This window comes from Alexandromys fortis, unplaced genomic scaffold, assembly GCF_014885135.2.
Source record: "Alexandromys fortis isolate MF-2015 unplaced genomic scaffold, M_Fortis_MF-2015_v1.1 scaffold_262, whole genome shotgun sequence".
Taxonomy (NCBI): domain Eukaryota; kingdom Metazoa; phylum Chordata; class Mammalia; order Rodentia; family Cricetidae; genus Alexandromys; species Alexandromys fortis.
The window spans coordinates 236,951-250,379 of record NW_026068147.1 but is presented as its reverse complement, the minus strand read 5'-3'; the positions used below and the strand labels follow the sequence as shown (position 1 = coordinate 250,379).

The following is a 13,429-nucleotide window of genomic DNA, read 5'->3' as shown; positions in this document are numbered from 1 at the left end:
ACTATCTTTCAAGAAGGGAGGGGCTTGCCCTCTTGTGTCATAAATAGGGCCCCACCCCACTCACCACTCAGTTAAAATGACCAATTACCCTTTTCATAAGACAACTTAATCTTCTGTTTCATCTGGGTGATTCTAGATGAGCTGATGAGTGTTCTCTGCCCACAGAGATGGGAATCTCATGTAGCCCAGGTTGGCCTCGAGCTCCTGAGCTTCTTGTCTCCATTTCCCAAGTTCCGTGACCACAAGTGGGTACCACCATAGTTCAGTATTTATCCCACTCCTGATGCCAGAAGAATACTTGAGGAGTCTGTGTACTTATAGTTTCCTCTTCATTAATTCTTACAACTAGTTGTCAGTTCAATTGTCTTAGATTGTTGCTTTGATCACTTTATACCCATGCTAAAAAGTAAAAAGACTGATGTCATTCTATTTTTATAGGCTCAAAACCCTTTTGAATTGCAGCTGAGATCCTTCATACCATCTTTATAGCTTTGAACTGTGTTTCTACATTTATATCTCTTGTATTGCATTAGAAACCCACAGAATGAAGTAATGGGGATGATGATGATGATAGGAATCATAAACACTGATTGATGTCTGTCTAGGTGCTAAGAAAGCACAGTTTCTAAACCTTTATCATTGTTAATCAGGCAGTATCTGATTCAGTGCTTTACTTGCTTTCTATGCCACACTCAGACATTGCACCTTAGAACGGTGAAAGAATAAAGAATCAGGCAATGGAGAGAGAAAGAGGGTCAAGGAGGCAGAAATGCGTGTAGAATCTGGGTTAGGGTTTTGAATGACCAGGGCAAAGGGTGACATCTGGATTGAATGTGAGTGGTCAGACCCCATTAGATTGAATTAACTGATATTCATATACCATATATTCACATATATATGCATTATGTATGCATTTAATTATTTTCTTTGCTAATTTTCCTATGGTCAAGTGAGACCAATAGGAAGCTGAGGTTTCCTTGATTCTTTTAGGGTGAACAGAGGCGTAAGTGTTATGGTGTCGAAAACCAGGAGCTAAACACCAAGATATTTATTGCAGGGTAAAATTTATTCATGGCTGGGCCTAACTTATAGCCCCGTCCTTAGGAGTAGGAGAATGTAAGTGGCCCTCAGCTGCAGCAGAGAGAATCTTTCATAGGTTCTTCATTACTTCTGCAAGCAAGCAAAGCTTAAACAAAAGCAGAACTTTTTGCTATTAACATTTAGCACTAACATATTGTCAAAGTTTTTGACATTTTGATTGGCCAGTTTCAGAAAGCCTGTCTAATATACCAGGTTTTTCAGAAGGTCTTTGTGGTGTGTTGGTTTGAAAAAAACAGTCTACTCAATAGGAACATGAAACTTATTTCACCTAAGAAATAAAAGTACCAACATAAGATTCTGGGAACAGGTTTGGGAGCTGAATAACAAGAGGAACGGAGGCTCTGTCATTTTTAAATTATTTAACCCATACTGAAATCAGTAGTGATGAGAGAAGATGACAATAGAGGGCACAGTAACCAATATGCTGGGCAGTGCCTTCTGAGAGCACTGGGATGCTGTTGGTGAGGATGGGGTGGGGAGTGCAAGAACGCGCTCTAGGGTTGATCACTTCTTTTCCACTGAGAGTGTTCACTTGAGAGAGTAGAGTATCAGAACTATAAGGGCAGAGAGAAACTTGCTAGTTGACATCGTTTGAGAAATTGCTGACAGGTTCTGGAGGGCCTCTTTGGCTTCCGGTGGTGCTTTTGGTGTCCTAGGGCACAAACAAAAGGATACTGTCATAAAAAACTTAAAAATACTTTGTTTTATTTTTATTTGTGTGTGTGTGTGTGTGTATGTGTGTGTGTATGTGTGTGTGTATGTGTGTGTGTGTGTGTGTGCTGTGGGGGTTGGAATAGAATTTCAGAACCCCTGGAGCTGGAGTTCTAGGTAGTTGGGAGCCACCTGACATTTGTGCTGGGAACCAAACTCTGGTCCTCTGATTTATTTCAAGACAGGGTTTCTCTGGGTAGCTCTGGCTGTCTTGGAACTTGCTCTGTAGACCAGGCTGGCCTTGAACTCACAGTCTGTCCCTGCCTCTTGAGTGCTGGGATTAAAGGTGTGTGCCATCATTGCCTGGCTACTCTGGTCCTCTGAAAGAGCAGTGAATGCTCTAAATGGCTGCTTTTTCTCTCCAGCTCTTTAAAAAAACATTTCAAAGTTTATATGTAAACTTTTGAAATTATGAGATGCAGCTGGCTGTGGCAGTGTGTGCCTACAATCGCAGCACTCAGGAGGCAGAAGCAGTATGATCTTTTAAGTCTGAGGTTACCTAAGCTACAAAGTGAGTTCCAAGTCAACTTAGGCTAGAATGGAAATCTATCTCAAAAAGCCAAACGAACTGGGCGGTGATGGCACACACTTGGAAGGCAGAGACAGGTGGATCTATGTGAGTTCAAGGCCAGCCTGGTCTACAAAGTAAGTTCCAGAACAGCCAGGGCTACACAGGGAAACCCTGTCTCAAAAACCAAATAAAAGTTGGGGTGGGGTGGGGCAGAATGGACAAATCAGAATAAAAAAAATCAAACAGGGGTGGAAGAAATGGCTCACCAGGTAAGGCATTTGCCAAATTTTATGACCTGAGTTCAGTCCCAGGGACTAATATGGTGGAAGGAGAGAACTGAATCCCAACTCTCTTCTCTGACCTCCACACATGTGATACTAACATAAACACACACGCAGTAAAATGAAATATAATACTTTAAAAACATGTTTTATTTTGTGTGTGTGTGTGTGTGTGTGTGTGTGTGTGTGCACATATCTGTAGAGTTGCATTCATGCCATAGTGGAAATTTGGAAGTCAGAGGGCAGCTTGCAGCAGTCTGTTCTCTCCTTTTTATCATGTGGGTGTCAGGGATTGAACTCAGGTTGTCAGATTTGACTGCAAGCACCTTCTGAGCCATCTTTCTGGCCCTTTATTTACTTTTTTTGTATAATAACATTTTAAAAAAGACTGTGGGGATGGAAAGATGGCACAGCAATTAAGAGCATGAGTTTCCCCTATAGAGGCCTCAGGTTCAGTTCCCAGAACCCACATGATGTCTCAGGAAATCTAATTCCCTCTTCTGGTCTTCAAGGGCACTGCATTGAGATTAAATACATGCAGGCAAGGTACCCACACACATAAAATGAAAACAAACAAACAAACAGAAAAACCAACTGCCAGATGAAAGAAAAGCCAAAATCCTGTTCCACACTGACACTGGTGTCATCTTCAGAAATCAATGGGCAGGTCACAGCCTCTCTATCTCCCTTTACTTTGATAAATGACACGTTCTAAATCTAAGATTTTGGTTGAATCTCTTTAGTTTCAGAATAAGTCTATCCTAATGCTTTTGTTCTTTCTGTTTTCCTAAAGTTGGCATTGAATAGAAAGGGGCTGGTTGATGCATGTGTTTATTTTGTCTTCTCGGCCTTGCCTCCATCCTTAGTGAGTTCATAGAACTGAGTGTGGTATAAGGCCATCCTCTTGAAACTTACTGTTTTTTTTCTTGCTGTCCTTGACATGATCACAGGGACACTGCTTCTTTGGTGATTCCAGCACTGGTGTGGATTTTCTCTTCGGGGCTCTCAGGAACCAATCTGTAAACAATAGGCTACTTCTTAGATGGGAAAGTTGGTATGTTTAGAGTACGGACTTGGCTGGGGAAAAGGGTCAACGGAGAACAATGGAGACCTCAAGCTGTGTGAACCCCTGGGTTTCTAAGTTGTTTTCATGTGACCTCTGTGGGCAGGGATTTGCGGACATGTTTAGAGGAGGCCTTGGGATATCCCTGTGGAGAGTGAAGAATGAAAAATTGGGCCCAGGTGTCTTTTTAGGCTGACATTTCTTCTGCTTTCAATCCTTTCTATAAGGAACATCAGCCTAAGACAGAATACAAGATGTTTTTGGGGAGCCAGGAGAAAGTAAAACCCTTTGGGAAGGTACAGGAAATTTGGGGGGAAGCGTTGGTGGGGGGCACAAAGATCCTGGTAGGAATCTAGTTCCTGAGTCCTGCTCACGGAGAAAGCAGGTGTTAGTGCCACCTCTGGTGGGATGCTGAGGCTAGCTCAGACATCTGTCTTGGCCTCAGAGGGGCTTATGGGAGATGAAGGTTTTGGGTCACTATAGTGCCAACTCTGTGGTCAAGGCTGAATTACTGACCTCTGCATTCACACTCTTGGCTGCCTTCCTGGAGCCACCTCCCAGAAACCTGGCGTTGGTCCCCATGGCTTTTGGCGACCCCTGTTGGAGGCATATGCGGTTACTTTCAGATACTGGAAAAGGACAGCTCTCTGTGACCCTATCCTCCAGAGTTGCTCTACTTGGGTACTTAGATCAGCACAAGCTCTGTTTCTCTGTGTCTCTGTCTGTCTGTCCCACCTTCCATTGATGGGCTCTAGGGTACTCCAAAAGAGGAATACTGTAAATGGATAAGGAACGGAGACTTAAAAATCTAGCCTAAAGGCTGGAGAGATAGCCCAGTGGTTAAAAGCAAATTCTGCTCTTGCAGAGAGAACCCAAATTTGATTCCTAGTACCTACATGGTGGCTTGCAATCGTCTATAACTGTAGTTCCAGGGGATCCAGTGTCCTCTTCCGACCTACACAGGCACTCATGTACAAAGCAAAAATAAATAAATCTTAAAAGAAAAATGATTTGGGATTCCCCTCTGTATGTTATGAATATGTTTTATTACCATTGGTAAATAAAGAATCTGCTTTGGCTTATGGCAGGGCAGAATATAACTAGGCTGGAAGAAATATATAAAGAGAGCAGGCAGAGTCAGGGAGATGCCACATAACTGCCAAAGGAGAAAGACGCCATGTAGCTGCCCAAGAAGCAAGAGGTAACAAACCATGAGCCTCATGGTAAAATATAAAATAATAGAAATGGGTTAATTTAAGATGTAAGAGTTAGTTAATAAGGAGCCTGAGCTAATAGGCTCAGTGTTTCTGTGTAATTATTCGGGTCTGGGCAGCTGGCAAATGAACAAGCAGTCTCTGCCAACAGCTACTGAAAATTTTAGCTGAGAAAGTGAAGAAAATAGCTTCTGAATCTAAGGGAAGACATGATAGGGTTATTGAGACTGCAACCCCCACATCGTTCATTAAAATACTGACAACTTAGATGAGAGCAAGGAGCAGCAGATAACTGCAAACCAAAATTTCCACCTGACCTCCAAGTTGCTGTGTTTGAATACACAATTTCAGTTGATTATTAAGAGGACAGTATTTGTGTTTGTTCCTCTGGTACAGACACGTTGCATCCAAGCCTATGTTATTTGATTCTACAACTTCCATATATTTGAGATAAGGTCTTTCTATGCGGCTCATTGTACATCTAACTTCTGGCCTTAAGTGAAGCATCTGAATCTGCTTCTTGGTAGCTGGGATTATTGGTGCTTACCACCAAGCCCAGCCCTAAAATATGTTTATGACAACAGAAGATGAAGGTTTAAGTCTGGTGATGGCTTAGCAGAGAAAGGCACCTGCTACCAATCTTGACAACCTGAGTTCCATCCTTGGAACTCATATGGTAGAAGCAGATTGTTGACTCCTGTGGGCTGTCCTCTCAGACTTTCATACATTCCCTTTGTGTGGCATGTGTACCCACCCGAAGAAAAATAAATTAATTAGATATAATACAAAATTTGTCATAGGGTTTCTATTGCCGTGATAAGAGACCATGACCAAAAGCAACTTTGGGAAGAAAGGGTTTATTTCACCTTACAACTCACACTTTATTACTTCTTGAGGGAAGGCAAGGTAGGCACCCATGTTTGGAACCTGGATGCAGGAACTGATGTAGAGGTCATGGAGGAAGGCTGCTTACTAAATCGTTCCTCCTGGCTTGCTTAGTTTGCTTTCTTATACATCCCAAGATTACTTGCCTAGGGGACTCACCACTTATAGTGAACTAGGCCTTCCCACAACAGTCATTAATCAAGAAAATACCCTACATATTTCCTACAGGCCAGTCTTAAGGAGGTTCTTTCTTAAGAACAGAGGTTCCTTTTTTTTTTTTTTCAGATGACCATAGTCAAATTGACAACAACCAACCAACCAGGCTAAAATTATAAAAAGATAAAGGCTTATAGATTTTAGAATCTCCAGCTAGAACTGGGCCCACATGACACTTCTCTAATTTTAGTTAGCGATATTTCCTGTTCAAATCAATAGCAGATTGGGAATCTAAGTGCTTGTCTGGCATGTACGATAGCCTGGATTTGATCCATAGTACCATGAAAACAATCAAATATGCCTTCATATGTTTTTTTTTTGTTTAAATTATTCTTTCTCTGAAACAGGGTCTTCATATTATAGCTGGGTTGGACTTGGACTCCGAATCCCCCAGCTTCCACCCTGCCAATGCCCAGCTCATTTTTGTTGTTGTGTTTGGTTGGGAAAGGATCTTGCTGTATAGTCCAAGCTGTCCTTGAACTTTCAGCAATCTCTCTAACACTGATTCCAGATTCCAGATGAGTTACTATGCTTGAATTATTCTTGTGTAATTTGTGACTTTAAATCTGTTATGGACTGAATGAACTCCATCCTTCTAAATTCACACATTGAAGATCTAACCTCTACTTCCTCAAAATGAGTATATTTGCAGATAGGGTTTTGAAAATGACAATTAAGCTAAAATAAGGCTTTTGTGGTGTTCTTTAATCCAGTATTATAAGAAAATGATCCAGGTGTGGTGGCACATGCCTTTAATCCCAGCACCAGAGAGGCAGAGGCAGAGACAGGAAAATCTCTGTGGGTTCAAGCCCAGTCTGGTCTACAGAATGAGTTCCAGAACAGCCAGGGCTACACAGAAGAAACCCTGTTTCCTGTTTCAATGCCCCCCCGCCCCCCGCAAAGACCTTAAAGCAAAAAACCATGTGATCGATGATACAGTGAGATGCTAGCAGAATATGTCCTCTTAAAACCTCTGTGTTGGGGCTGAGGAGGCAGGGCAGCAGGTAAGAGCACTTACTGCTGTTGCTCAGGGCAGTTTATAACCTACTGTAACTCGGGTTCCAGGGGACCTGACTTCCTATTCTGGCCTCTGGGGCACTGCAGGCATATGGTACACAAACATACACATGGGCAAAGCATTCATATACATCAAATACAATAAATGAATCTTTAAAAAAGCTTCTATGTTAGAATCCTAGTCCCTAGTGTGATTGTATTAGGAAGTGGGGGCTTTGGGGAGTAATTAGATTATGAAAGTAGAGCTCCCAGGAGTGAGATTAATATCTTTGTGGAAAGGGACCTCTGGGAACCTTTAATTTCCAGTGTATGAGAATTGATTGTCTGCACACAGGGAGATGACTCTTACCTGAATCAATCATACCAAAACCTTAATCTCAGAAGCTCTACTTTTGGAACTATGAAAAATAAGTTTCTGCTGGTTCTAAGAGATTCAGACCTTCTGGTACCTCAGTTTTAGACTTCCAGTCTCCAGAAATGTGAGATAAATCAAATTTGTCCTTAAAGCCACCTCAACTGTGGTAACTTGTTATGACACTCCTAATGAATATAAACAAACCTTTCTCCTCCACTAGCCTCAGAATCAGTAGGTCAACTCTGACAGAGCTCACTGTTCCTGGCACATGGTAGGCATTTAGTAAGTGCTTGTTCAGTAGGTGCACAGACAAGTGTTTGGAGAGGGCTCCGTTAGAGATCATCAGGTTCAGTTTGGGTTTCCTCTCCCCAGACTTGTGCCCTTTTTGTCACACAGATGGGTGGTGTTGCATCATTTTACAGAGCCTTTTTTTCAACGTTATCATGTGATGTTTTGAGCACTATTAAAATAATTTTGATGGGCAGAGCCCTTGCTTCTATCTTTTTCTAGCATTTTCTCCTTGAATGGCCGCTATTCCTCATTTCAGCAAGAAGCCATAAAATATTAAAGGCAGAAGAAATCTTGTAGATGACTTAGTTGAATCCCTAAATATAGAACTTTAAAAATTCTTAGTGATTACATTTAGATATTTAGAAATTGTAAGTCTATTGGAAAAAAATTTGAAAGTACAACAAACTCCATTATCATCATTTTATTTTGAGGTAAGGTCTCGTAGTTCAGGATAGTCTTGAGCTCACTACAGAAGTGAGGATGACCTTGAACTACAGATCCTTCTGTTTCAATCTCCCAAGTGCTAGAGTTAACAGGTGAGTGGTGTGGTGCCGTGCTCAAGATTACACATTTATTTAAGATTTTTTTTTCTGTTTTTCGAGACAGGGTTTCTCTGTGTAACAGCTCTAGGTGTCCTGGAACTAGCTCTTGTCGACTGGGTTGGCCTTGAACTCACAGAGAGCCGCCTGCAGCTGCCTCCCCGAGTGCTGGGATTAAAGGCACGCGCCACCACTGCCCAGTTAATTTTATTTTATTTTTTAAGATTTATTATTTTTTTTGTGTATGAGTGTTTTGCTTGAATGTATGTACCATACATTCTTTGGAGTCTAGAAGAGGGTGTTGATTCCTGTAGTTGTGGATTGTTGTGAGCTGCCATATGGGTGCTGGGAATCAGTCCTGGGTTGTATACAGGAACAGACAGTGATTTTAGCCACTGAGCCATCTGTTCAACACCAACTTGTACAATATTGTGTTTGTTTACCTCTTACTTTTCCTCTAGATTTATTTTATAAAGTAGCTTCATCTTGTGTGAAATTATGAATGTCATGTAGTCTTAGTATTATGTCCATCTTTACTTCCTCTCCTCCTCTCTCTGTCTTGGTCTCTGTCTGTTGAGTAGCCAAGATCAGCCCAGCAGGCTAGACTGGGATATTTTCTTTTCTAATGTGTTAAAATAAGCATGTTATTATTAAGGCCATAAAAAGCAAATTTATGTTTCATCAAAAATTAGTCTTGGTAAACACTTGCCCAGTGAACTTTCTATCCAGATAGATCTGGGGCTTCCTATGGGCTCTGTCACTTAACTGTATGATGTATACTTCTTGGATCTGTGAGTGTCTGACTTGTAAAACAAGGATAAGTAATGCCCACCTTGCTGAGGAATAAATAATCTGTGAAAGTTCCATATCCAGACATCTGTTCAGGATATGAGTTCTTGTTGTCACTGAGGACTGGTAGTTGTTTTCTTCCTTTCTTCCCTTTCCCCTCTTCTACAGCTCCCTTCCCCTTTGCCCCATGTAGTTCAGGTTGACCTCAAACTTGATAAATAACTGGGGATAAACTTGAACTCTTGATCCTTCTACCCCAGCCTTTGGGTGCTGGGATTTCAGGCATGTGCCAACACACTTGGCTTCTAGCTGTTTTCTGAAGACAGTGATCACACCACCTGCAGCTCCAGCAAAGGGCATGTTTCAGAACCCATGAGAAGAAATGGGGATCTCTGGAAGTGGCTTATTCCATGGAGCAGGAAAATATAAGATAAACCTGAAACCTCTTGTGTCAGAAAGTAAGGAACTGCCAAAAAAATAAAAATGATGGAAACAGTAAAACCCTGTGGAAACCAACCTGAAGGACAACGTGATAACATAATAAATGATGGTAGTAGTTGGGTTAAAACCCATGAGTGTCTGACTCTGGGTCCATACAGCTATAAACAAGTAGGTGGATAACTAAAAGGAAGAGGGCCTGGAGAAATGGCTCAGTGGTTATGAGCACTTACTGCTTTCACAGAGGACCTAAGTTCAGTTCCCAGCACCCACATTGGGTGGCTCACAACTGCCTTTAATTTTTAAATTAATTATTGTTTGTGTATGTGGTGTGGGTGGGGGAAGCGTGAAACCAAAGCACATGTGTGGAGCTTAGAGGACAATCTGTGGAGTCTGTTCTCCCCTTCCACAGTGGGTATCGAACTCAGGTCTCCAGACTTTGACGACAAGCACATTTACCCACTGAGGCCTCTTCTCTTGCTAGCCCTTCTGTGATATTGTTGCACTAAGTGAATAAGCAGAACTTTATCATGAGAAAACACTGGAAAACCCCATACTGAGAGTATTCTACTTTTCAGTACTCTTCAAAAATATACCAAGAACTCCCAGGAAAGAGGAGGAAAGACAGGAGCTGCCCTAGCTTGGAGGACACCAAGGTGACATGACAGTTTTACTCACTGTGAGTTCTAAATTGGCTTCTGGACTAGAAAATGATGTTAGCAGAATAATTAGGACACTTTGAATATTTAAGAGATTAGCCAATGTTACTGTGTTAATGACAGTTTCCTGGTTTTTTAAATTTTAATTTTATGTGTATGGGTGTAGAGTCTTTCTCTGTCCTACCTGCTAGCTTCCAAATAATGGAAACTGCTTATTAATTATGAAAACTTGCCAATAGCTTAGGCTTGTTTCTAGATCACTCTTATAATTTAATTAATCCATATCTTTTAATCTATGTTCTTTTACGTGGCTCAGTTTCTTTTATTTTGTAAGGCCCATGCTGCTTGCTCTATGTCCCTGGTGTCTCCTCACGACTCTGCCCTTTTTCATCCCAGCATCCTGTGTGCCTGGAAATCCTGCCGAGCTATTGGTCATTCAGCTTTTTTTATTAAACCAATCAGAGTGACACATCTTCACAGTATACAAAAAGATTATTCCTCAACATATGGGTATTTTGTCTGCATGTACATCTGTGCACCACTGGTGTGTCTGGTGACTTAAGAGGCCAGAAGAGGGCATCAGATCCCCTGGGACTGGAGTTACAGGCATTTGTAAGACACTATCGGGATGCTAGAATCTGGACCCAGGTCATCTGAAAGAGTGGTCTAACTTTAACCTCTGAGCTTTAAAGATTTTTTTTTTTTTTGGTTTTTCGAGACAGGGTTTCTCTATGGTTTTGGAGCCTGTCCTGGAACTAGCTTTTGTAGACCAGGCTGGTCTCGAACTCACAGAGATCCGCCTGCCTTTGCTTCCCGAGTGCTGGGATTAAAGGCGTGTGCCACCACCGCCCGGCAAGATTATTTTTATTTTTTTTATGTGTATGAGTATTTCACGTTTGTTCATGCACGGTATGCATGCTATGTCCACAGAGGCCACAAGGGGGCATTGGATCCCCTGGGACTGGAGATCATAGGATTGTGAGCAGCCACTTGGGTGCAGGAATCAAACAACGCCTGGGTTCTCTGGAAGAAAAACCAGTGCTCTTAACTCCAGAGTCATCTCTCCAGCCACCATTACATTTTGTAAATACAAAATGAGATCACAGTGTATTTATTGTAACACTTAAAACAGTGCCTGCAGTACAGGATTTCTTAACACATGTCAGCTATTACTATAAGTAATACAATCAAGTAATATTACAAATAGGGAGTAATCTATTATAAGTAATTTGTTTACAATTTTTTAAAATACATTCTTATGTATTCTTTTTTGTCCTTCTCCCTTTTCAAACCAGCTCAACTTTACTTACACATCCAGGATGCATGGGGTTCTGTGTTTAATCCCCATTGATACACACACATACTCACACTAACAGCAACAAGGAAAAAAATATTGCTATCACAGCCTGGCATAGAGTCATAGAAATGAATCATTTTGATCTTAGAAACCAGAGCACTTAGCTAATATTTGCTGAGTGCTATGCTGCATAGTGTGAGGGTTATGGAAATGATATATCAGTTTGTGTCACCAAGGATTAAGGACGGATTAAGGACTGATTAAGGACGGAGAACAAGTAGAAGGTGTACCCTTAAATTGTGAGGCAGGCTATGATACATGCAAAAGAGTCTTATTTGAACTGAGTGCAGTCAGCAAGGGGAGAGCTGTGTGTAGCCGAGGGAGGAATCACTGGAGGAGTGGGAAGGCGTGAGCTTCCGAGCTGGATATGTGAGTAAAGCTGAGCTGGTTTGACAACATAGGACGTGTTGGAAATCAGCAGTCTAGTCTGAGCAGAGCATAGAGTGTATCTTTGTGAGTGGAGGAGAGTGGACTGGAAAAGTAGGTTGGGATTAGAACTTTGAGTACACGGGGAGGACTCTAGCCCTGTGTCCATCATAGTGATAGGGATGCCTTCCCTTCCAGGATTGTAGAACCCAGCAATTTCCAAAGAACTTTCTCTAGAAAGGAGAGAAGTTGGACATTGTAGAAGACAGGTGATCCTAAATTTAGGATTGCTGCTGAGTTTGCCACAAGTTATTTCACCCTCAAATAGCCGAGGGGCTGAGAGGGATAGTATTCTCAAGTAGAAAGATACATGGATGGAGATGATCCTGCTTTTGTGTGGTGGTTCTGTGAAGGGCTGGGTCATATTGGCTCTGATGAAAACCGGAGCAGATTCAGAACCACTACTAAGGTCTGCTTCCCCCAAGGCAGACCATTTTAACAGAGCGCGGCATAACCAAAGTGTCTGCATGACCACTGCCTGGTGATAGGACTGTCCAGTTTGTATTATCAGTGACTTAACTGGCAAGCTCTAGGAAAATATAAAACTCTTAATTTCTTTAATTTCTACCACAATCTCTAATTGAGACCTGAGGAAATTTGTGACTTTTCTAGGAGAGGTTAGGGAAGGAAAGTGGGTCTGGTCTGGGCTGTGTGTATGCATGTGTGTATGTTGCCAGCTTCAGTTGCACACACTTTGGCAATGTTTCTTAAAGTTCACAGACTCTTTGGGATAAGTAGGGTCCTTCCTTTTTGTTAATGAGGATACTGACACTGAGGAAGACTAACTTAATTGCCCCAACTTGTAGCTAAAAGAATACTTTAATGGGTATGTTGTTGGGTTTGCCATATTTCCTACTCCATTTCCTCCATTAATATCAAATTAATTTTTGGTATGTGCACATTATAGGTGAGGTACAAAGTAATCTTGAGCAGGTCATGGTGGCACATGCCTACATAACGCTGGTACTCAGGATGCTGAGGCAGGAAGAGTGCAAGTTTCAGGTCAGCCTGGGCTACATATCAACACCCTGTCTCAAGGGGGAAGAAAATTAGTTGGGGGGAAGGAGGGAAGAGGAGGTAAAGAGGAAGGGAGGGAGAGTAAGAAAAGAGAGAATATGATTTCATCTCGTTTACCTGGATTTGGTCTGCTGGAGACTGTGAGCATCGCTGGCAGCAACAGAAGGAAGGCAGAGACTAGAACCTTCATTGTGGCTGTTTGTTGGTGCTGTTGTTGCTTAAAGATGGTGTGGATTGTTACCACTTAGAGGCTTTTGATTCCTTGAAATGGCTTGGGTCGGGTGGTGTCTACAGTTTAATCCCATGCCAGAGTACCCATTAGAAGGCAAGAACAAGAAGGCGGTGCTGGTGATGCTGGTAACAGATTGGACCAGGTGCTTTACAGGAATGTGGGAGGCAAAACCGGTCAAACAAAAGAAACACAACACTCTGGAGAACCAAGGAGTGATTGACAGCTTGGCAGCTGTCCTTAACTCCTCACCCTCTACAGTGTTATGATTTTGTTGTCTTAGCTTTTTTCCAACACTTGAATTTCCTTGTACTTTTTGGCTGTTTATAG

At 41.9% G+C, this 13,429-nt stretch overlaps 1 protein-coding gene across 1 annotated transcript; it reads right to left on the bottom strand.

Annotated features, from left to right (window-relative positions):
* Positions 1-1,021: 1,021 nt before the first annotated feature.
* On the bottom strand, positions 1,022-13,225 carry Cxcl17 (C-X-C motif chemokine ligand 17). The gene is made up of 4 exons (XM_050127134.1): positions 12,988-13,225; positions 4,184-4,264; positions 3,520-3,621; positions 1,022-1,753 (listed from the first exon to the last, which is right to left on the bottom strand). Exons 1-4 carry the CDS (start codon positions 13,058-13,060, stop codon positions 1,656-1,658), a joined length of 354 nt encoding a protein of 117 aa, XP_049983091.1. The 5' UTR covers positions 13,061-13,225; the 3' UTR covers positions 1,022-1,655.
* Between the last annotated feature and the right edge of the window lie 204 nt (positions 13,226-13,429).

Coding starts and splice junctions, on each gene's coding strand:
- Cxcl17 (XM_050127134.1), bottom strand. CDS start 13,060: ATGAAGGTTCTAGTCTCTGCCTTCCTTCTGTTGCTGCCAGCGATGCTC. Junction 4,265..12,987: donor CTCCAGCAGACCAAATCCAG/GTAAACGAGATG, acceptor TGCCTCCAACAG/GGGTCGCCAAAAGCCATGGG. Junction 1,754..3,519: donor GGACAGCAAGAAAAAAAACA/GTAAGTTTCAAG, acceptor TTTGTGCCCTAG/GACACCAAAAGCACCACCGG.